The following is a 25,247-nucleotide window of genomic DNA, read 5'->3' as shown; positions in this document are numbered from 1 at the left end:
CGGAAATCTCTTGACACTTTAACGACACCGTCCTGCTGGTTTGGCAATCTGTTCAACATTTGTCCAAACCGAGTCGTGTTAGTTCTGCAAGAACGCTGAATAAGCAAGGCACACTGGAGGGGGGATGACATGAAGTGGGTCTCGTCGTGGCAGATTATTTAAGGTTACAGAATAAGGAACGCATTTGCGGGAATAAATCTTTTACTTATAACTGGCCTTAAATCTCAAAGACCCATCCGTTTGCTTCCCTTCCCTTTTCATTTTGATTTTGCCAGAATTCAACTTGTGTTTGAAATTCTGCTACTCCAAGAGGTTAACCACTGAGAGCAAATGCTAAGAGTAAATTGTCGTGCTTTAGGCAGTTCAGGAGTTAACTGGTAATAACTAATAATAGATTTAGTTGAAGTTAGCAAAAACGTACCTGCCCATCCCAGTAAGGGTCTTCCTACCGACTTTGTGAAATTTCTTCAAAAAATCCTCAATCCTCACAGACAAAATACAATAACCTTGTAGCAGAGAGCAATTGTTGCATTGGCAACATGTCCAACCCAGCTTTCAAAATGTGCGTCTCTAATTCCTTCATTGAGCTGGAAAAAAAAATTCAAATCAATTTTTCTTTTCATGAAGTAGACTTGGGGAAATTTACAGAGCTAAAGGTTTTTACTTTCATTTGTTGTGTTTTGTGGGGAAGTGTAACTGTCATTTAAAAAAAAAATGTTGATGAAGAACTTTAGTCTCCGAAAGGACTTGGAACTGGGCGGACGGAATCTGTTGGTTTACATTTCGATAATATTGGGGAGCTATACATTATCTACAACAAATACACCACAGGAGACCCTTGCAAAACCCGTTTCCGCCTGCTTAGTATATTAAAAGTGATCTGTTTAATCTAGTTGCTACCATGATCTAATTTGAGTATGTGTTACAGCGCAGCGCAGTATTTGATAGCTCCTCAAACAACAAACACAATGGCCTGACTTCTTGCTTCTGTTTACTGTTTTCTGCAGGCATTGTATAATTCAATCAAAAACGAGAAGCTGGAATGGGCGATGTAAGTACTGACGATATTATTTTCTGCTGATGTCTCTTTGGAGCTGTGCGTTCTGAGCATCCTTCTCCCCTTTTTTTAAAAAAAAGCTTTTTTATAACTAGTCAAATTATGTTTTGGTTGTGACATTAAACTCTCACGTGCTTGTATAACCAGTCCCGTCGCGCAGTGGCAGGATTAGGGAGGACAGACTGGATTACTCTGCTGGTCGGTGTTAACGATAGATCGGTAGTTATTCTGCCTGTCCGTTTCTTATTTCCTTGCAGTGTTCTGCCGAGCACTGACTTAACACAATTGCCTTTATTTTGGCTTGGGCTGAGGAATGAAGCCTTTTTACTTCATGCTGGCCCTTGCTTCAAGCCTCAGTGGGGATGTAAACCAAGCAGCATTGCCGTACATTAACCTGATGGAGTGTCGACATCCTGACTTCACAGAGCACCGCCCACTGCACCAGTCTTCGGTTTCGAAAAGACTTTTAGAAAAAAAAAGAATGTTAAATAGCTTGTCACTGAAAGTACTAAATTGGTACCAATTGAGCCTAGCTCATTTCACTTAAAACACTTTCAATACTTGGGCATGATTGGAAACCTGTCGTGAGAGGACGAGTGTTTTAACCCTCTACATGACCCAGTGTCTCACATTACATTTTATTTTAATGTTATTTTCCTTTCTCCATTCCAGAAACTTCCAAGGATAAGCGATTGAATGTCATTTTGTTAACGTGGCTGGCATTTTATCATTGACTATTAGCTTGTCAGCTTAATAGTTTAGACTGTAAATCTTCATTGGACCCTGGTTTCAAATGTCAGTTTGGCTCAGTTGGCAGCACTGTTGGCTCTGAAGCTGGTTTTTATATTGGCTTTGTACAGTGTGGCCCCTTCTTCCTCCTTATCTACATGCTGCCTTCGGTGACATCATTAACAAGCACTGTGTTAATTTTAAAATTTACACCGATGACATCAACTCCACCTCTTGATCTCTCGACTACCTCTGTGCTCTCGGACTGTTTGTCCAACATCAGGTCCCAGATAAGTCAAAACTTCCTCCGGCTCGACGTCAGGAAGGCTGAAGTCATCACCTCTTGTCCACGTCACAAACTCCGCTCCCTTACCACTCACCCCCACCCCCCTCCTAATCACTCTTGGACTGAACCAGACCATTCGCAATCTCAGTCTCCTATTGGACCCTGAGTTGAGCTTTAAGGAAGTAAAGAACTTGCATTTATATATCACCGTTCACATTTTCAGGATATCACAAAGTGTTTCACAGCCAATTTATTACTTTTGGAGTGTAGATGCTGCAGCCAAATTGTGCAGAGCAAGGTCCCAAATACAGACAATGAGATAAAAGACCAGTTAATCTGTTTTTGGTGTCTATTGGGGAACAAATGTTGGTTAAGGCACCAGGAGAATTCTCCTGCTCTTCAAATCGTGCCATGGGATCTTCTACATTCACCCGAACAGGCAACTGGGGCTTCAGTGCAATATCACATCCAAAAGATAATGGTCCAGAAATTCCGTTCGCAGGCCTCCCGCGGAGGGCTGCGATCTGGAAAAATCTGCGCCTGGACCGGAGGTGTCCCGGGAGGTGCAGAGTTCCGATACTGGGCCTCTCCAAACTGCCGGTGCGCAGGGCCCACGTATCCCAGAGGCGCAGGCGGTTTGCAGCATCCCTGGGATCACGTGGGCCATGGGGAGTCAATCAAAGAAGGGAATCTCCCTTCATACATTTGACAGGAAGACCTGTCAAATATATGAATGGAGATCACCCCAAAACATAGTAAAACTTCAAATACATTCTTTTTTTAAATTACTTCAAATTACATAAATTAAGTACTTTAAACAAAAATTTTATTTTTTGAAAAAAAAATTAGTTTTTAACGGGGCTAAAAATAAACTTACCTTTCTTTAAAGTATTTTTACATGATAAATCAGTGGAATTTTTTTAAAACTTTTTTTCAACTCTTATCCTGGTAAAAGCAGGCCTTACACCTGCTTTTACCAGGCACAAGAATTGTAAGTGTTTTCTGCGGGCGGAGGGTCTCCAAAAAGCGGAACTCTCCGCCCGCAGAGGCCCTGCTCCCGGGCAGCCGGAGGATCCGTCAAGAGCTTTCCTGACAGATCGGAAATGCTGGTTTCCAGCGCATGCGCAGTGCATACCTGAAACCGGCATTTCCGATGGTCCTACGGGTGAGTACACAGCGCGTACCCACCCGTAGGGAACGGAACTTTTGCCCCAATATGCAGCAACCTCCCTCAGCACTGCGCTGATGAGGATAGTTTCTGTGATGGTGAGCTTGAACTCGCGACATAGTGACTCAGGAGTGAGCGTGCTACTGCTGTACTGACTAAAGCTAACACTAAAACCCTCAAATGCTGTCCATCACCCAGAGTGCTTACTTCCACTGCAACATTGCCCACCTCTACCCTTAGCTGAGACACACCACCACCCAAGCCCTTTATATGCTTCTGTCACCTGCAGACTCGAGTACTCCATGCTGTCCGTTTCTGGCTTCCCATCCTCCACCCTCTAGAAACTCCAACTTATCGAAAACTCTGCTACACGTGTAATGTTTCAAAATAAGCCCCGCTCGCCTACCAGCCTTGTCTTCACTGACCTCTACTGGCTGCACCTCCCTTCACCCCACCATCGGTGCCAGAACTTTCAGCTTCACTCTAAAACTCCCTCCCTCAAACCTCTCCTCCTTCCCCTCAAAACCCATCTCCTTAACCTAGTTTTCCATCTTACCACTCCTAGTCTCTCCCTTTCTGGCCGGGAGTCCATTTTACGTAAGTCTATATGTAAGGCATGGTTAGAACGTTTCTTTATGCTAAAGGTGTTATGATTGCAGGTTTTTGTTGATGATGTTAGTCCCACTGGCTTCTGATGTGCATGTCTTGCACAGCCAGTAGCAACCCTAAAGTAAATCTGCCGGATTCGCTACGGCCGACAGCTGGGAAGACCCAGTTTCTATTGGATGGCATTAATAGGACATGAAACAGATAGAAAAGCAAATTGAGTCAAAAGGTTGTGGGTTCAAGCCCCAATCTAGCACTTGAACACATAGGGGGCAACTTCCAACTTCAGCATTAAAAGTAAATTAATTTGTGCAGCTCTTTGGATTGTTTCTGAAAGATGTGATAAGGTGCTGTATGAATGTAAGTCCTTGTTGTCTATTCTGAAATGGGCAAGGAGTTGAGCCCAAGTTCAGGAACCCAATTGTCCATATTAATTTAGAACCTTTTGCTGTTCCAAAGTTGTGTGAACTGATACTTTGATCAGATGCTAGATGACTTCCGACATGATGGGAACAATCTATTCTCCATTAATACATTATCGTTGATCACTGCCCTACTTATTAATCTTCAACATACTGAAAATCTAAAAGTCTCCACAGTGAAAATCCACATACATCAGTGCTAAGGGTTATTGCTTCAAAAGTCAATATTCACCAAATCTGGCTAATTGATGCAATCTCATCAGATTCTGCATTTTGTTTCCAGCAAGCACATTTACAATTTGCACGTCGCAGAAAATCATTAACTTGTCAGTTTAATAATCTTAAAACTCTTTATTGAATTTTCACCAAACTTGATTAAACCACATTCTGGGCATCATTCAAAAATTGCATGTGGCCGGACTTGCCCACCCGCCTGTCCATTTGTCTATATGTACAGGTTTGTCACACCATGATTTTCAGCGTTTCAACCAAATCTGGTGTCTCTTTTAGTAAACTCAGTGGTTTCCCCTTCCTAGTTGGGCATCATCTGCAGACTTCAGTTTGTGTGGTGTTTCTGAGTCCAAGCCATTGATGCAAATTAGAAACAGCTATGGCCCCAACACTGAGCCCTGGGGTATCCCATTCAGTAACTTAACCCTGCCCCACCCCAACATTACTTCTCGAATCTTTTCTACCCTTCTGTCAATTTCTTATCCCTACCCTAGTTATTGTGGTCATGTTGTGCAGTTGTAACTAATGCAGGAACTTTCCTCAAAGACCTTTTGGATTATATATGTGCTGTAAGAATCCATTACTCAGATCAGTGAAGTCGGTTGCTGTATTTACACTCCTAACCCTCAAATAATTTTAAATTTACAATATCTAATCCATTGCACAGATCACTCACAGCCATGTTGCTATGGAAATCTCCATAGTGATAAAGAAAACCTTAACCAGAGAAGTTTTGTTCTGTTTTTCAGGCATCACCATTTAGGAAGCTTCGATATTTTCACTGAATGTAGGATGCTTTCTCTCCCAGCCAATGGGAAAATTGGTTTAAATATGTCCACCCAACTATGAACTATCACTTCAGTAATTCAGCAACACGTTCAGATTTTCATTAATCTTCAGGAGTAAATCCAGCTGGTCACCTGGGAAGCTCACCAATGTTTCAGCCTGATTTCACAAAGCTTCGCTAATCTGATTTTTAGCTGGATCCCTTTCAAAATTGAACATGCTGGGTGCCATCTGTGTGCCAATCTGCACATAAGTTGGCAACTCCTGTGAAATAAAAACCTCTGGGGGCGAAATTGGGCTCAGTAGCGCCTGTTTTTTTTGGCACTACGAGTGCCCTTAGGGGTTCCAAAGTAGCGGCCGTGGCGCGCACGCACTTTTGACGCAAAGCGTGCCGAACGCCATCTTGGTGAAGGGGTTAGCGCAAGCACACTTAATGTCCGCCGGAAGTATGCAGAGCAGTGCAACACTGATTTGACGTCAGCGCTGCCATTTTGGAGCTCCATGAGTTCAGCAGCATGAAGGAACCCCCCCCCCTCCCCTCCCCTCCTCAGTGCTATTTAAAGGGATCAACTACTACTTGCAAGTTAGTTACTGGATTCTTTCTTCTGGCTCTGCATTACATTGAATGGCTGTGGGGTAATCGCTCCCCTCTTGTCTCTGTGAATTGGGTGTGGAGGAAGTAAAGTGGCTCATTGAGCTAAGTATGTGGTTGGGGAGCTGGATGTGAGGGACTAACTGTTGAGGTGACTTTTGGGGAAGTTGGTTTATTGAAAATTCAAATTTCACTTAGATCTCAAATCCCCCCAAAAAATGAATATCAGTCAATTCTAAAGTATCCATTATAAAAGATGTAATAGCAGAGCACTTGGAAAACAGTGACAGGATCGGACAAAGTCCACAAGCATTTAGAAAAGGTAAATCGTGCTTGACTAATCTATTGGAATCTTTTGAGGATGTAACTGGTAAAATAGATAAGGGAGAACCAGTGGATGTGGTGTATTTGAACTTTCAGAAGGCTTTCGATAAGATCCCGCATAAGAGATTAGCGTGTAAAGTTAAAGCACTTGGGATTGGGGGTAAGGTACTGCCTTGGATAGAGAACTGGTTGGCAGACAGGAAGCAAAGAGTGGAAGGCAGTGACTAGTGGGGTACCGCAGGGATCAGTGCTAGGACCCCAGCTATTCACAATATATATTAAATGATCTAGACGAGGGAACTAGATGTAATATCTCCAAGTTTGCAGATGACACAAAGCTGGGTGGGCGTGTGTGCTGTGAGGAGGATGCCGAGAAACTCCAGTATGATTTGGACAGGTTGGGTGATTGGGCAAATGCATGGCAGATGCAGTATAATGTGGATAAATGTGAGGTTATCCACTTTGGTGGCAAAAACAGGAAGGCGGATTATTATCTGAACAGCAATAGATTGGGAGAAGGGGCAGTGCAACGAGACCTGGGTGTCCTTGTGCACCAGCCGCTGAAGGTAAGCATGCAGGGTGCAGCAGGCGGTTAAGAAGGCAAATGGTATGTTGGCCTTCATAGCGAGAGGATTTGAGTACAGGAGCAAGGATGTCTTGCTGCAGTTGTACAGGGCCTTGGTGAGACCACATCTTGAGTATTGTGTGCAGTTTTGGTCGCCTTATCTGAGGAAGGATGTTCTTGCCATGGAGGGAGTTCAGCGAAGATTCACCAGGCTGATACCTGGGATGGCAGGAATGACGTATGAGGAGAGATTGGGTTGATTAGGCTTATATTCGCTGGAGTTTAGAAGAATGAGGGGATCTCATTGAAACTTATAAAATTCTAACAGGACTAGACAGACTAGATGCAGGAAGGATGTTCCCGATGGCGGGGGAGTCTAGAACCAGGGGTCACAGTCTAAAGATAAGGGGTAAGCCATTTAGGACAGAGATGAGGAAGAATTTCTTCACCCAGAGAGTGGTGAACCTGTGGAATTCTCTACCACAGAAGGCAGTTGAGGCCAATTCATTAAATATATTCAAAAAGGAGTTGGATATATTTTTTAAGGCTAAAGGGATCAAGGGATATGGGGAGAAAGCAGGGACAGGGTACTGAATTTGGATGATCAGCCATGATCTCATTAAATGGCGGAGCAGGCTCGAGGGGCTGAATGGCCTACTCCTGCTCCTATCTTCTATGTTTCTATCACCTTGGCTCAGTTTGTAGCACTTTCCTTGCCTGTAGTTGGGAGATTGTGGGCTCAAACCATAATCTAGGCTGACAGTCCAGTGCAGTACTGAGGGAATGGTATCGTCTTTCAGTTAAGAAGTTAAACCAAGGGGGCGATTTTGCCAGCCCTAGGGAGGCGGGTTTGGAGGCGGGACTGCCGGGAAAATGGCAGAATCTGGGGGCGGATACCCATCCCGCCCCCAACCCGCCTCCATACCATCTTCCCAGGAGGCGGGTACCTGACCTGCGCTGGGTCCCGTCTTCTGGAGGCGGGAAGTGGATTACAGCCACTTAACTGCCTATTAACAGCAGTTAAGAGGATTATCCCCATTTTTCCATCATAGGTGCGGGTTACCCGACGTCGGGAAACCCCGCCAGGGTCAGCGAGGTGAGGAGGGGGTCGGAAGGGTCCAAAACTCCGATGCAACAGCCGTCTGCTTCCTGCTCACAAAAGAGGTTTGATGAGCCTTGAGTACAAGAACTCACCAAACAACAGAGAATGTCAGTGTTTGACAGCTTCTCAAACGATGACAATTCATCTGTCAAAAATTTTTGACAGATGAAACGTCATACGCTGATGTTCTCTGTAACCGGCTTCCCCTTAATTGGCCTGCTACACCCGCTGGGCGGGCTTAACAAGGTCAATCAAGGGTAAATCGCGTGGGTTGGCCACAAGTCGATGGAGGCAGGACTAAAACCCGACGAGCAGCAGTCCCGTCTCCAACGCGCCCCCATTGGCAAAATCACTCCCCAAGTCGCCATCTACCTGCTCAGGTGAACATAAAAGATCCCATGGCACGATTTGAAGGAACAAAGAGTTCTCCCAGTGTCCTGGCAAGTACTTCTCTCTCAACTGACGGCGCAAAAACAGATTAACTGATCGTTCATTCATTTGTTGTTTGTGGGACTTTGCTGTGTGGAAATGGTTTACCTACATAATGACAATGACTATACTTAAACAGTGAAATTCATTGGCTGTGAAGCACTATGCAATGTCTAGTGTGAAAGGTAGTATAATTAATGCAGTCCCTTTCTTTTCACCACTAGAAGTGCACCACTAATTTTGGATTTTCCCTTTCAGACTTGTACATACTTACTTTTTCCTCCACTTTTAGCGAACGTATATTGTGTACACCTACTGCTTAAATGACAATCCTGCCTAAATATTTGTTTGCACGTGCCGTAGGCTTATAATCAGAGCCGTTCATTAGAGGTCAGACGTCTGAAGCTGTTGGTCGGTTCTTGCCAGTTTTCAATTTTTTTCTTGCTGTTGGAGGAAGCCCAGGGACTCTAGTTGAATGTTTCAGGTTGAGGTGATTGGCGACTGTAATTTGAGAGTGGCAACTGCAGTCATCTGCCATTTCAAGGTAAACGAACAGACTCTACTGAAGCAGGGTGGAGATGTACAGGGCCAGTCTCCACCTGTTCCACCCACCGCCCTGGCATAAGTTGGGTCGTGTGTTTTTGTGCCCGAAATGAACACCATTGAGCCTAGCTCTACTATCATTCCATCTAATTTAAATGTCTGGGGCATGTTCTGGGTGGGACTACCTCCTCGGAATGGGCATTCACTCAAAGCAAGAGGCGGGAAATTGTGGAGCGGAGCTCGATTGTCAGCAGGAAAATTTCTTGCACTGACACAGCGCAGCTCTTCAAAGAATTTGCAAGATACATCTGCCTAATGTCTCAAAGGCTAACAGAAAGTTTCCAGCTGCCCTTTCAAAGTCCCACCGATATCAAGGTGCAGCCTCGCAACGCCTAACTCTCAGTGGGTCTTGTTCGACCCAAGCGTCTGCCCCTCCGCTAGGCTGGAAAGTGCCTCGTAAGGTGTTACATGAAGTCCACGTCATTTAGGCGCTCGCGTCTGTTTGACCCCCGGAAAGGCGCGTCATGTGCCGAAAGCGCGAAGAACCGCCGTCAGCAGTGAGTGTAGCTGGCTAGTCTACCCGGGCGGGGGGGGGGGGGGGGCATCACAGCTGAGCCTGATCCTCTCCTCACCTGGCAGCCACACAGCTTCAACCCTGAGGAGCAAATTCTGTCCAATTCCCTAACCCAGGGGTACCGAGGCCAGAAGCAGCACTCCTACTGGAGCCCAGTTGAGATCGGCTCACTAAGTACAGACCAGGGATGGAGGCTGGGATGTTGCTTGCCACTAAGCTGAAGGCGGTCAGTAGCTGAACCAAGGGAGAATCTAAGGAAGTTCATGTAGATCGTTACTGATTTTTCTTCTTAAAAACGCGTGATGTCCTGATGAAATTCTCTCTCTCTCAAAAGCATGCAAAGGGCAGTCATTTGACACGAGCCTCCAGACCCGCTCTCCTCACTGAGAGTGTAGATCAGCAAATGACTTGCACAGGGAGGTCAGTGCTCCCACTTTGAAGTGCTCAAAGATTTTACAGTCATTAGCTTTAATCTGCTCTGCGCTCTGGGATCTGAGCCGAGCCAAACCAAGTCCAGCACAATCCACCTTGTGGGTATAGTAGCCTAGACTGGACTAGCAACCCAGAAGGGCGTGAGCTCATGTCCCAACATAGCAAGTTCTAAAACTTCATTCAATAAATCTGGTATTTCTTATGTTCTTGTGGTCATTTGTGGGCTGACACCAGATAAAGTGACCGTGAAAGCAGCCGAATTGTCGTAACAACCCAACTGGTTCACTAATGCCCTTCAGGGAAGGGGACCTGCCACCCCTACCTGGTCTGGGCCTACACAAGACTCCTGTCCCATGTTACACAGTTGACCTCTCATACCCTTGGGGCAATGAGGGTTGGGCATTAAATACATCCCAAGAACAAATTTTAAAATATGCTTCTGTTGCTCACCAGCTCTCTTGGCTTCTGAGTCTGATCTCCTTCCCCAAACCCCAGGGGCGTTGTACCCGTGGTAAAGTTGCTAGGTGATCATTTCTAACAAATCTTTATAAATAACTCAACTGCAGTGGGATTGTTTGCATCAGGCTGAGGTAGTTCATGTTGGAAAATGTCACTGCGTCGTGAAGATGTAATCAGGTCGTTTATTGTTTACTGTCGCTCGATAACTCTTGGCCCTGTCCCTCCCCAAATTGGTGGTGATCCCCCTCACCCCTTTTAATTGTACAGTGAGATTCACTTCCCCTTGCTCATGTTCTGCACTGAAGTACACCAGCAGAGGAAAAATTAGCCTGATGTAACTTAACGTTTGTGGGGGGGAAAAAGTCCTTGTTTATTCATTACTGACATTGTGAAGAAGTGCTCACTATATCAAAGCGCTTCAGGTTCATTATATGCTTTTGTACATTAGGCTGTATTAAAAACTGCATTACTTAATAAGCAAGCCTCATAAATCGAGAGGGTTGTTAGTGATCTTCTAGTTCATTTTTGTGATATTCACAGACAAAAAAAACTTGTGCCTATTGTAACTGGTTCTCTCCGTCTTTAATCATTGTGTCCTTCTGTTTGTGTACGTGTGTCTCTCTTTCTCTGTGGCTTACCCTCATTTTGTCTTGCTATCTCTTTGTCTCTGAAATCTTTTCTTGTTTTATTTTGGGAGGGAGTGAGCTGGAGACTTCTGGGCAGGACTTGGGTGGGAGGGAGGGAGCTGAGAACAGGGCAGGACTTGGGAGGAGGGGAGTGAGATGGAGAACTCTGGGCAGAACTTGGGGGGGCGGGGTGGGGGAGGGAGGGAGTTGGAGAACAGGGCAGGACTTTGGAGGGAGTGAGCTGGACAACTCGGGGCAGGACTTGGGAGGGAGTGAGCTGGACAACTCTGGGCAGGACTTGGGAGGAAAGAGTGAGTTGAAACATTTGAGATTTCCCTAGGAGGGAGGAAGGGAGGGAGCGAGTGAGCAAGTGAACTTGGAGTGGATCAAGGAGGAAGCCATGCCAGGCAGAGTGGGCAACACGTCCAGAGTGAATGCTTCACAGAAAGTGAGAGGGAATTGTTATGGCAGCTGAAAATGGGTTAAGAATTTTTTTCTAACAAGCTGGTTCATGGTGTCACGTTTTGAGGACCAATGAGTAACATTGCAGTCTTGCTATAACACTAGAACCATACAATGTTATAGACACACAATGTTCTACTAATATCAGCACACACGGAGTTGAGACAAAATATGGCCTTGAGGAGAAACGGAGTTAGACGGTGGGCGTCTCCACCCCCGCTTCACATGAAGACCACGTTGGCCAGAGCGCACGGATGTAAATCCGTCACCATTATAAAATCATCCATTCTGTCCTAATTTTTATATATTTCCATTGTAAATTCCTAAGTTCACATCTAGACACTATAGCGCCACTACTACAGGGGGGTTTAATTGCAGTGTGACAAGTTTACATAGGCAGTTTCTATTATAAATGTGAACACAGGAATTTATGATGGCAAAGTTGGCAGGAAGTGCACACGTACATTAGACTATATGCAAACAAGTGGCTTCTTGGGGAGGAAATTAGTAATAAAAAATGTTTTTTTGTGTACAGAAGTGAGTGCTGAGCGTCAGCCTTTTAACTGCCTGTAGAGCCTGCTGTTGAGTTTTAATTAGGTATGACTCCAATTCTCTTTAAGCGTATTGTTTAGCTGTATTAGGATCCAGGATAAAGATTGGTTTCAATGACATCTGTGCAGAGCAGGTTGGGGAGATAGAAAACATACCAGACCTTGTAGCAAAGGATTCAAAAATCAGAGACGGTGTCTACAGTCAGTAGAAGAACATAAGATCCTGAATATAATCTTCTTTTATATTATGTGATTGACTTTAGCAGTGACGGCTTACCAAAAAGAAATGAGCCCTGCTTGCTTATGTCTGAATCAACAGCACGCAGAGCAGAGCAGAAAAAACCTCTAAGCAATCCCAGTCATAGTGATTTTATTTTTAAATGTTAAATTGGATTGGAATAAATGGCAAGGAGTGAATTTAACACACTTGGACTGAACCCATCTGGAATGAGATTCTAATACTGTATCACTGTTTCACATGAGTTATTTTCACTGGTGAGATAAGAATGGAGGGAGGCATAATGCATGATTAAAACATTAACATTAAAACAATGGAACATATGCATAAGAATGAAGTAAGCAAACTATTTAACTTGGGATAGTGCGTTTAGGATGAGAGCACATGAATACTCGCCCTCCCCACCGCCGTGCATCGCTCGCCCTCCCCACCGCCGTGCATCGCTCGCCCTCCCCATTCACACCGGCCATTCACCCCGCAACCTGCTGGTGTAGTGGGTAAGCACATTGACCTTTCACCCCAGGACATGGATTTTAGCAAGACTTTTGACGAGGTCCCACATGGCAGACTGGTCAGAAAAGTAAAAGCCCAAGGGATCCAGGGAAAAGTGGCAAGTTGGATCCAAAATTGGCTCAGTGGCAGGAAGCAAAGGATAACGGTTGACGGGCGTTTTTGTGACTGGCAGGCTGTTTCCAGTGAGGTTCTGCAGGGCTCAGTACTGGGTCCCTTGCTTTTTGTAGTGTATATATAAATGATTTAGACTTCAATGTAGGGGGCATGATTAAGAAGTTTGCAGATGATTTAAAAAATTGTCCGTGTGGTCGATAGTGAGGACGAAAGATATCAATGGACTGGCCAGGTGGGCAGAAAAGTGGCAAATGGAATTCAATCCAGAGATGTGTGAGGTAATGCATTTGGGGAGGGCTAACAAGGCAAGGGAATACACAATAAATGGTAGAATACTAAGAAATGTAGAGGAACAGAGGGACCTTGGAGTGCGTGTCCACAGACCCCTGAAGGTAGCAGGACAGGTAGATAAGGTGGTTAAGAAGGCATACGGGATACTTTCCTTTATTAGCCGAGGCGTAGAATATAAGAGCAGGGAGGTTATGCTTGAACTGTATAAAACACTAGTTAGGCCACAGCTAGATTACGGTGTACAGTTCTGCTCACCACATTACAGGAAAGATGTGATTGCACTAGAGAGAGTACAGAGGAGATTTACGAGGATGTTGCCAGGACTGGAGAATTTTAGCTATGAGGAAAGACTGGATAGGCTGGGGTTGTTTTCTTTGGAACAGAGGAGGCTGAGGTGAGATTTAATTGAGGTGTATAAAATTATGAGGGGCCTAGATAGAGTGGAGGTCAATAACCAGTGGGCATAGATTTAAAGTAATTGGTAGAAGGATTAGAGGGGAGTTGAGGAGAACTTTTTTCACCCAGAGGGCGGTGGGGGGTCTGGAATTCTCTGCCTGAAAGGGTGATGGAGGCAGAAACCCTCATCGCATTTAAAAAGTACTTGGATATGCACTTGAAGTGCCGTAACCTACAAGGCCACGGACCAAGAGCTGGAAATTGGGATTAGGCTGGATAGCTCTTTTTCGGTCAGCACAGACGCAATGGGCCGATATGACCTCCTTCTGTGCCATAAATTTCGATGATACTATGACCTGCGGTGAAGTGGGTTAACTCACTAGCCTTTCACCCCAGGACCTAGTGGTGTAGTGGGTTAACACATTGACCTTTCACCCCAGGACCTAGTGGTGTAGTGGGTTAACACATTGACCTTTCACCCCAGGACCTAGTGGTGTAGTGGGTTAACACATTGACCTTTCACCCCAGGACCTAGTGGTGTAGTGGGTTAACACATTGACTTTTCACCCCAGGACCTGAGCACTAATCTGGTGGAGCGGATCGCCTGCCCGCTCAGTTTACAGACCATTTATTTCAAGTTTCTCATCACTTGCTGAAGCATGGCTACTAGAGTGCGCCTTAAACAATGGGAAATGTGAAACTTGTTCTTTAGTACCTAAAAATGTCTCCATGTTTCTTTTTGCGTCCCGCAGCCAACAGAGTCAACTTTACGAGACATTTGTCCTGATTACAGGTGTCTCAGCTGCACCTTCTTGTTACGTCACCTCATTTGTTTCTGAAAGATGGTCAACATCTTGAAAATCGGCCCAAACTAATCACTAATTGTAGACCTCCAGCCCTGCACTCCGGTCAAAGCCCACTTTTTCAACTCCTGCTCGTGTACCCTTCAAACAACAATGTGTTTTGTCACTGAATCTGATGAGGCTTTTATAGTAGTTAAAGCAGTTTCAATTAATTTGACTGCAGGCTAATGGCGGGGCGTTTACCCGTCCGGATGTCTGTGTGTTTGTGTGTGAACGCGGACATGTATGTATGTGTGCTTTTTTTTTTAAACCATGTTGACTTTGGAGTTCAGTCTCGTACCTTGAAGGCGTGTTTCTTGGAGATAATGGAATAGTAATTTGGAGTTTGTGCTTAATTTGGCTTTTGTTTGTTTTTAATGATGTAGTTGTGAGAAAAGGATAACTTGGTTGGAGAAAATGGCCAATTCAGCTATCAGCCCATGATGCCAATAATGCCAAGAGCCTAAATGAGCCTGCTCCTCTCTCTCCCCCCCCCCGTGAGTTGTATCATTGCGAATGAAATTTGCCTCCCACTGAATTAAACTGCGCAGGGTTATTTCCACGATGCTAGCAGTTTGAAAGTATCACTGTTTGCGAAGCAGCTCCTCATTCTCTTACAGCAGCAGAACTTCAAACCGTTTGTGCTAAGTGATGCTGAGCCCTTTCATAACATAAGAAATAGGAGCAGGAGTCAGCCATTTGGCCCCTCGAGCCTGCTTCGCCAGTCAATAAGATCATGGCCGATCTTCTACCTCCGCTTCACTTTCCTGAAATATCCCATGATATCCAAAAATCTATCAATCGCTATCTCTGTCTTGAATATACTCAACGACTGAGCCTCCACAGCCCTCTGGGGTAGAGAATTCCAAAGATTCACCACCCTCTGAGTGAAGAAATTTCTCCTCATCTCAGTCCTAAATTATTCTGAGACTGTGACCCCTGGTTCTAGACTCCCCAGCCAGGGGAAACATCCTCCCTGCATCTACCCTGTCAAGTCCTGTAAGAATTTTGTATGTTTTAATGAGATCACCTCTCATTCTTCTAAACTCTAGAGAATATAGGCCTAGTCTACTCAATCTCTCCTCATAGGACAATCCCCCCATCCCAGGAACCAGTCTGGTAAACCTGCGTTGCACTCCTATATCCTTCCTTAGGTAAGGAGACCAAAACTGTACACAATACCCCAGGAGTGGTCTCACCAGGGCCCTATATAATTGCAATAAGACATCTTTACGTTTATATTCAAATCCTCTTGTAATAAAGGCCAACATACCATTTACTTTCCTAATTGCTTGCTGTACCTGCATGTTAACTTTCAGTGATTCGTGTACAAGGACACCCAGGTCCCTCTGAACACCAACATTTCCCAATCTCTCTCCATTTAAAAAATACTCTGCTTTTCTAGTTTTCCTACCAAAGTGGATAACTTCATATTTCTCCATATTAAATTCCATTTGCCATGTTCTTGCCCACTCACTTAGCTTGGCTGTATCCCCTTGAAGCCTCTTTGCATCCTACTCACAGCTTACATTCCCACCCAGCTTTGAATCATCAGCAAACTTGGATATATTACATTTGGTCCCCACATCCAAATCATGATATAGATTGTGAATAGCTGAGGCCCACGCACTGATCCTTTCAGTTTACTGCACTGGATAAACTTCTCTGTGAAACCTTAATGCAGTAGCTGTTTGAACCTCCGGCATGCCCCTCCTTTAAGAGATCTGGTCCATTTCTTAATCAATGAACAATTGTGAAGCTTCAGCGCTTTGAGATGGGTGCACAGCAGTCGTTAGATGTGAAATGTGAAACAGCTCACATACGGGTGTGAAAATATGTGTCCTATTATAATTTTTCCTCTTGAATTTGGCTTGTTTTATAAGTTAGAATAAGTAGAGCATAAAGAACGTCAGTCTTGCATCGCTTGTACCTTGCTGGTATTATTCAGGTGGCATCTGCCATGTGTATCTATATTGTGATTTTATAACTTATATATGTTTGTCATTGAATTATAATTTAACGTTTTGCATTTATAGGAACATAGGAATTGCTAGATGAAAAAAGACCAAGTTCCATTCAGTTCACCTTCTACTATCCTGGTAGTCAAAACAGTGTTGCTAACTAATCATAGCAATCAGTCTATCAGTTAGTCTACAACAGACCCAGACATGAGGCGAGGAAAACCCCAGTGGTGGAGAGCTTTGGGAAACCAAAGTTCACCTACAACTCCCAAGCACGCTACACTTACCACATGTCGTGTCTCAAATTGCTCATATATTGTATCAAAATATTATTTTCTGAAAGAAATCTACCTAATTTACATTTGATTGAATCAACACTAACTGCTTCCACCATCTCCCTAGGGAGCCTGATCCATAGATTTATCTGTTTGCATTTGCCAAATCTCTGGATTTATGTAAAAATTGTTTCAATGTGCCTGTGTTCGGATTAGCTGGAGAAAAACAACAACAACACTATTCCTTTGTCACACAGTTCTCGACAAGCTTTTGACAGAAAACATTGGGAGACTTTCACATGAAACGCCTGTACATTTTGTATCTGCTGGCGAATCTCCAGTGAATTTGCTGATGTTAGTCAGAGGAAATGGTGGCCACAAAAAGGTCCACTTAGAGCTGCTTCTACTGGCCCTGTTGGGGGTCAGGGGGTAGGACCATTTGTATTTCTGCATACCAGGCAGCATGCTAGTGAATCTGTGCTGTACCCTCTCTAAAGCCTCAATATACTTCCTATAATGTGGAGTCTAATACTGCACACGCTATTCTAACTGATATATTAAGGTTTTATATAGGCTCATCATTACTTCTTGGCTTTCGCATTTTATGCTTCTGTTAATAAAACCTAGAATTCTATTAGTTTTTTTTTTCTGCTTTATTAACTTTCAAATCTAACCTTGGCAGTTTTAAGAATTTGAATTCAGTTTTAAAAACCTGGAAATAAAAAGCTGGCATCAGTAAAAGTGGCTATGAAGCTGTCGGATTGTGGTAGAAACCCAACTGGTTCACTGTACTGTAGGGATTGAAACCTGCTGTCCTTACTTGGTCTGGGCTATATGTGACTGCAGTCCCACACCAATGTGGTCGAAGTGGCCCAGCAAACCACTCGATTCTATCAAATAGGGCAACTAGGGGTAGGCAATAAGTGCTGGCCTTGCCAGCAACACCCCCCATCCTAAGAATAAATACTAAGGTGCTGCCTTTTAATGTCCTGTGAAGCAGTACAGTACCCCAAATCCCTCTGCACTTCCACAGCACTGAGCCTGCTTCCATTCAGAGTATGTTTTTTTAAACATGTATCACCACACACTTGCTCTCATAGAATCATAGAATGGTTACAGCACAGAAGGAGGCCATTTGGCCCATCGAGCCGGTGCCGGCTCGCTGCAAGAGCACATCAGCTAGTCCCACTCCCTCGCCCTTTCTCCGTAGCCCTGCAATTTTTTTCCCTTCAGGTACTTATCCAACTCCCTTTTGAAAGCCACGATTGAATCTGCCTCCACCACCCTTTCAGGCATTGCATTCCTGATCCTAACCACTCGCTGTGTAAAAAAGTTTTTCCTCATGTCGCCTTTGGTTCTTCTGCCAATCACCTTAAATCTGTGTCCTCTGGTTCTTGACCCTTCCGCAAATGTGAACAGTTTCTCTCTCTCTACTCTGTCGCGACCCCCTCATGATTTTGAACACCGCTATCAAATCTCCTCTCAACCTTCTCTGCTCTAAGGAGAACAACCCCAAGATTCTCCAGTCTATCCACGTAACTGAAGTCCCTCATCCCTGGAGCAATTCTTGTTACTCTTTTCTGCACCCTCTCCAAGGCCTTCACATCCTTCCTAAAGTGCGGTGCCCAGAATTGGACACGGTACTCCAGTTGAGGCCGGACCAGTGTTTTATAAACATTCATCATCACTTATTGCTTTTATCCTTTCTGGACAGTAATAGCTGCCATTAATACTATACTAGAGGATCAAGAGATGGTGTGATGGAGGGGAGGTGACAGACATCACTCAGATGGAGTCGGACTGATGGGCTGGATGGCCGCTCTCACTGGATGGAGTAGGAGTGGTCAGTCCTGGCCAAGAATCCCTCACTCCTGTACTTTCCCCCTGGAGTGGTCAGTAGTGACTGAGTGTCCCTCACTCCTCCTGTACTTACCCGCTGGGAGTGCTGCAGTAGCGACTGAGTGCTTCGAGCCGATTTTACTGGCCTTTCCCCCAGGGTTCTGTGCCGAGCCATGGAATTCCATCTGCAAAGTTTTAGCCCATTCCCCCATCTTATCAATATCCCATTGTAGATTCCTTTGGTCATTTAAAGAAGTAACTATACCTATTTAATTTGCTGATGCTTGATGTACATATATTTTTCAAGATGAATAGTATTATTTAAACTAATGAAGTAGTAAAGACACCATTTGCCTTCCTTCCCAACACAGTGCCTGGACCTGGAATGATGTCAGCTTATGTTATGTAATGCACCTTGTGGTACTCTGCCATTGAAAATAATGAGAGTGCAGTAACTAATTACCCAGCTTAAAAGTTTGTTGGCCCTCTTGGATTCTTCAGTGAGATGCAAACCCGTTTTCACAATACCTAAAGGCTCATTAACATGAAAGCAAGAAAACGAACATTAAAAGCTGCATGCTTTTAAAAATTCTTTTTAAAAAATCAAATCAGAAACTGCCTGTTAAATTTAAAGACATTACCGAAATGTGCTTCATAATCCTTTTGGCAATAACTATGGGATGTGGTACAGACAGCAGCAAGACCCAGCTCTTGTTTAGCCCTGGAGTGTTATTCAGTGTAACGCATCACAAAGTGCTGTGCTAATTAGTAAACATTGTCAAGCCAAATATATATAAATCTTGTATTACATTATATTAAAAATCTTCTGTACTTCCTGACGGCTTTTTCTATTGTAAATTAATTATCCATGTAGTTTAAACTTGTCACGCTGTCACGTCACATCACTCTTTCTCCAGTGACACCACGGGCTGGGCTGATGCAGTCAGAAAGGAAAGAAAGAACATTTATTTACAAAGCGCATTTCACGACCTCAGGATGCGACGAGCTTACATAGGCAGTTTCCATTACAAATATGGGCACCGGACTTTTTTATTGGAAACATAAAAATAAGGACTTGAAAATGGAAATTGAATTATGATTGCACACCTCTGTTAAATTATTCTCTCCCCCCCCCCCCCCCCCCTCCCCGCCCCGCCCCCACTTCACACAGAATCACACAGAAACCCCACAGTGCAGATAGAGGCCATTTCGGCCCATCGAGCCTGCACCGACACATATCCCACCCGATCCCTGTAACCCCTACACCAACACATATCCCACCCTATCCCTGTAACCCCACGTATTTAATCCCCCTAACACTAAGGGTCAATTTATCATAGCCAATCAACCTAACCCGCACATCTTTGGACTGTGGGAGGAAACCGGAGCACCCGGAGAAAACCCACGCAAACACGGGGAGAATGTGCAAACTCCACACAGACAGTCGCCCCAGGCCGGATTCGAACCCAGGTCTCTGGCGCTGTGAGGCAACAGTGCTAACCACTATGTCACCTGGTCTTCGCTCCCCATGTGCAACGCCTTGGGTCATCAGCTAGTGTGTGCACGTGTATATATAAAAGTCAAATGCTGGTCAAGTGAGCCATCTTTTTAATCGGGGAATGTTTTTAACCAAGCTGAAAGATTGGTGATAAGTGTAGAGTTTAACAGTTACAGCAGCAGCTCCAAATAGTTCTTCGTTATTCCCCCATGAGTTTTGTTTATTCATTCATGCATTCGGCATTTATTGCCCATCCCTAACTTCCCTCGAGAAGGTGGTGGTGAGCCGCCGCCTTGAACCGCTGCAGTCCGTGTGGTGAAGGTACTCCCACAGTGCTGTTAGGGAGGGAGCTCCAGGATTTTGACCCAGCGACGATGAAGGATCGGCGATATATTTCTAAGTCAGGATGATGTGTGACTTGGAGGGGGACTTGGAGGTGGTGGTGTTCCCATCCACCTGCTGCCCTTGTCCTTCTAGGTGGAAGAGGTCGCGGGTTTGGGAGGTGCTGTTGAAGAAGCCTTGGCGAGTTGCTGCAGTGCATCTTGTAGTTAGTACACGTTGCAGCCACGGTATGCCAGTGGTGGAGGGAGTGAACGTTTAAGGTGGTGGATGGGGTGTCAATCAAGCGGGCTGCTTTGTCCTGGATGGTGTCGAGCTTCTTGAGTGTTGTTGGAGCTGCACTCATCCAGGCAAGTGGAGAGTATTTCATCGCACTACTGACACTATTGCTATATGTAGGAGTTGGAATGCTGAAGTCTATTCAGCCTGTTCTATCCAAGAGTCTAATATTGGAATCAAGAGGTCAAAGTAGACCAAATGTGCATGCAGTAATGATCTGTCCTTGCAGGTCCTCCACATGCTTTGTAAATATCATATAGCATTTTCTAAATGTGTTGCGACCACCAGCACCAGAACATCAATATGGCATCGGCTGTTATTTGTATTGTATTGACGGTTTAAATAGCCTAGCTCCTTCCTTTATGCTAGCTAATTGGAACGTCTGCACCCAAATGCCAGAAGGCTATGACATTTGACAGCAAGTTGGCTTGACTTGCAATCAGAGAAAAATAACTTTTTAAAATGCTGTTTACAATTCCTGGCTGAAAACTTTGCCGTTGGCTGACAGCAATTTAAAAATCTATGATAGCAAAATACTGCGGATGCTGGAAATCCGAAATAACAACAGGAAACGCTGGAAGAACTCGGCAGGCCAGGCAGCATCCGTGGAGAGAGAAACAGTGTTTCTCCATGGATGCTGCCTGGCCTGCTGAGTTTTTCCAGCGTTTTCTGTTGTTATTAAAAATCTAAAGTGTTTTGCAACCCGCTTGATCGGAGTGTGCACACATCACAAAATTGCTTCTTTTGTTGAAGCAAAATGCAAGATGTCCTCTTAATCCCCCCCAGCCCAAGGGTAATATACATTCAAATTTTTCCGTCCACTGTAATTTCTGTGTAAACAGGCTGTCGCAGTCTGATTCAAACAATGTGAAGAACCAGTGTTATAATTCGCATCGTGATTTCCCCCTCCCCCTTTTTTCTTCCAGAAATGAAGAAGAGTTGAGAAAATCTCTCTCCGAGCTTGCTAATGACAAGACAGATAATGCAGGATCCAAGACCAGCAATCGTATTGGCTCTGGGACTAATCCATTCCTCGACATTCCACAGGATCCCAATGCTAAAACGTACAAAACTGGCTTCCTCTCTCGGAAAATTCATGCAGATATGGACGGAAAGAAAAGTGAGTCTTGACCAATGGTCATTCCCCTATTGACCTTTTCCCTCTCCCTTTAAATCTGCATTACCATAGGTGGTTGTTTTGCTTCCTTACTGAGGAGGGAAATGGGGTCAAAATTGTTTAGCCTGGGGACTTCATAGAAACATAGAAGATAGGAGTAGGCCATTCAGCCCCTCGAGCCTGCTCCGCCATTTAATGAGATCTTGGCTGATCATCCAAATTCAGTACCCGGTCCCTGCTTTCTCCCCATATCCCTTGATCCCTTTAGCCTTAAGAAATATATCTAACTCCTTCTTGAATATATTTAATGAATTGGCCTCAACTGTCTTCTGTGGTAGAGAATTCCGCAGGTTCACCACTCTCTGGGTGAAGAAATTCCTCCTCATCTCAGTCCTAAATGGCTTTCCCCTTATCCTTAGACTGTGACCCCTGGTTCTGGACTCCCCCGCCATCGGGAACAGCCTTCCTGCATCTAGTCTGTCTAGTCCTGTTAGAATTTTATACGTTTCAATGAGATCCCCCTCTCATTCTTCTAAACTCTTCAAAGCTCTGGCATGGTTGATGTATGGTGGCCCAAGAGGAGGGTGTTTCTGCAAGGTGAGACTAGTTAGAATCATAAAATCGTACAGCACAGAAGGGGGACTATTCGGCCCATCGTGCCTGTGCCGGCTCTTTGAAAGAGCTCTCCAGTTCGTCCCAACTCCCCTGCTCTTTCCCCATAGCCCTGCCAATTTTTCCCCTTCAAATATTTATCCAATTCCCTTTTTGAAAGTTCCTATTGAATCTGCTTCCACTGCCCGATATTCAAGATCATAACAACTCACTGCGTAAAAAATATTCTCCTCATCTCCCCTCTGATTCTTTTGTTAATTACCTTAAATCCGAGTCCGCTGTTTACCTACCCTCCTAGTTTTATCCGTTTTTCCTCTTTTCCGAAAAAATCATTCCACTGTACTGCACCGTCGGAGGTGCCATCTTTCGGATGAGACTTTAAACCGAGGCCCCGTCTGCTCTCTCGGGTGGACGTAAAAGATCCCATGGCACTATTTCGAAGAAGAGCAGGGGAGTTCTCCCTGGTGTCCTGGCCAATATTTATTCCTCAATCAACATTAAAAAAGCAGATTATCTGGTCATTTTCACGTTGCTGTTTGTGGGAGCTTGCTGTGTGCAAATTGGCTGCTGCGTTTCCTACATTACAACAGTGACTACATTTCAAAAGTACTTCATTGGCTGTAAAGCGCTTTGAGACGTCCGGTGGTCGTGAAAGGCGCTATATAAATGTAAGTCTGTCTTTCTTTTTGAAGAACCTGTCCTAGTCTAGTCTGCCATTCTGGCCAAAAAAGAAAAGTCACATTTGAATAAGATTGAAGACTTTGAGTTGTGCCCTTGAATAGCAGTTTAGTGCTTTTCCCATAGAACATGTAGGCAAAAAAAAAGTCTTTGAATATTATGAGAAGTGTTCATCTATCTACAAGAAATAAATTGCTTCAAATCTCATGAATGACTGACTGATTTCTTCCACTGTTTTTCCAATAGCATTGTCATTCTTAAATGACAAATACTGTCCATTAAAACATAAAATGCTAATAGTCTGTCTTGATGTCATATTAAAAGATTCTCGATAGTCCTTGTTACCTTTTGGGATACGACGTGAACATGGAGACTAGTTGGCCATCCTACAAAGGGTTACTGTGAGGATGAGGCTCAATTTCCAGAAGGGCTACAACTCTAGAAAGTTTCTTGTTGACCACAAATTGTCCATGTGAAACTCTGCCGAATGTTATTTTTGGCCGAGGAAGTGGAATGCAAGAATAAAGAAGGATTTTATTTTGAAGAATCTGACCCCAATAGTAATACAAGTCCACAGAAATAGAATTGACAATTTGCTGCCCCAGGTCCTCGAACATACTGTATGAAATATAATCACATCCAGCAATAATTGCAATAAAATGTACCTGTTACATATTGACACACCTTCTTATTTTAGAAATTGGTACGATACATGTGATAATACAATGCCGAGAATTGAGATGCTGGAATATTAATGTGGATTTATCAGAGAGGAATACCTCTGTTCAGTATAGAACTACCATAACCTCTGCTCCGGGGAACACATTGCACTCCCCTTCAAGGGATCAAGGGATATGGGGAGAAGGCAGGGACAGGGTACTGAGTTTGGATGATCAGCCATGATCGCATTGAATGGCGGAGCAGGCTCGAGGGGCCGAATGGCCTACTCCTGCTCCTATCTTCTATGTTTTCTATGTTTCAAAGTGAGATTTATTTGGTTCTCCAGTTGGGTGTTCTCAATTTAGAACAACCGCAAAGCAAAGAAAACCCGGAGAAGTAGGTTGGGCCACGATTGAAGAAAATAGTTTTCCAACTTCTTGCCTACAATCAATGGGCAATTTTCATTGGTGGCTTCTTCATCCATCTCCAGCACCATTCCTAACCCCCACTCCCGCTCCACTTCCACTCCCACCCCCAACTCTTGGCTTTGGACAGCGACAGCAGAATTGTTCTGTTTTGTTTAACAAGTAGCTGATAAATCCCCATTAATATTCCAGCATCTCAATTCTCGGCATTGTATCGTCACATGTATCGTACCAATTTCTAAAATAAGAGGTGTGTCAATATGTAACGGGTACATTTTATTGCAATTATTGCTGGATGTGATTATATTTCACTAGCTGAAGTGCCCGGCGGTGCCGAGGCTTTCTCGAGGGCATGTTATTGTTGGAAGAGAGAGCGAGCGACTGGGGGGGGGGGGGGGGGGGGGGGGGGAGAGAGAGAGAGCGCGACTGGGGGGGAAGAGAGAGAGCGACGGGGGGAAGGAGAGAGAGCGCTGGGGGGAAGAGAGAGTGGGTGGGGGGAAGAGAGCGGGGGGGGAAGGGAGGGCGGGGGGGGGAAAGGGAGGGAAGGGGCGGGGGGGGAAGGGGCCCAGGCTGAGAGCCCCGCTCTCCGAGCCCCGCCCCCGCCCCCCCCCCCCCCCCGGCCGAGGCCGATTGCGGCTCTGAGAGACGGCCGGTGGCCGAGCGCCCCCCCCCCCCCCCGCCGAGCATGGAACAGAGACGCCGCGTCTCACCTGCTCCTGCTGCGCGCGCACCCTGACCCTCGTGGCTGACGCCGTTGCCTTGGGTAACGTGACACGGGGGGGGGGGGGGCGGCGGCGGGTGAGGAGCTTAGCAGAAGCGCAATCACCTAGCTCTGGCCTGGCTGGGCAAGAAAGGCGCAGGCTTTGAGGCCTAAGAAAAAAAACGGGCAAAGGTAAGAAAAAGAATGTTCAGGTTAGATAAAATATTTACAAATGAGTGATTTATTTTAAAAGAATTTAATAAATTGAATTTTATTTTGCTGGAAATGTATATTTGAAAAGAAGACGCAGAAAGCAGGAAAAAGAATGGAAGCAAGATGGCGGCTACTCACCTCGGTTCAGAGCGATAAGGCCCGGCCCCCCACGCACCGATTGGCCCGGCGGCACACGCCAGCAACCCGGCGTACGATTGGTCGAGCTCGAGGTCACTCTGTCGCTAATGAGCGGATAATGAGATGCTAATGAGCGGAATGTTGAAGGTTTTTGGGATACCGCAGGCGCGATTTT

General features: G+C 45.0%; 1 protein-coding gene across 2 annotated transcripts in view; it reads left to right on the top strand.

Moving 5' to 3' along the window:
* psd3l (pleckstrin and Sec7 domain containing 3, like) overlaps nucleotides 1-25,247 on the top strand; it is a 410,104-nt gene that overhangs the window by 337,391 nt on the left and 47,466 nt on the right. For both annotated transcript variants that reach the window (XM_086007314.1, XM_086007324.1), the window contains 2 exons: nucleotides 1,008-1,051; nucleotides 21,456-21,649. In XM_086007314.1, the coding sequence (XP_085863440.1) occupies nucleotides 1,008-1,051; nucleotides 21,456-21,649 (238 nt within the window). The remainder of the gene's footprint in view (nucleotides 1-1,007; nucleotides 1,052-21,455; nucleotides 21,650-25,247) is intronic.

This window comes from Somniosus microcephalus, chromosome 2 (assembly GCF_052327205.1).
Source record: "Somniosus microcephalus isolate GS21.2 chromosome 2, FLI_Smic_1.0, whole genome shotgun sequence".
Lineage (NCBI taxonomy): Eukaryota > Metazoa > Chordata > Chondrichthyes > Squaliformes > Somniosidae > Somniosus > Somniosus microcephalus.
This window is presented reverse-complemented; position numbering and strand designations above follow the sequence as displayed.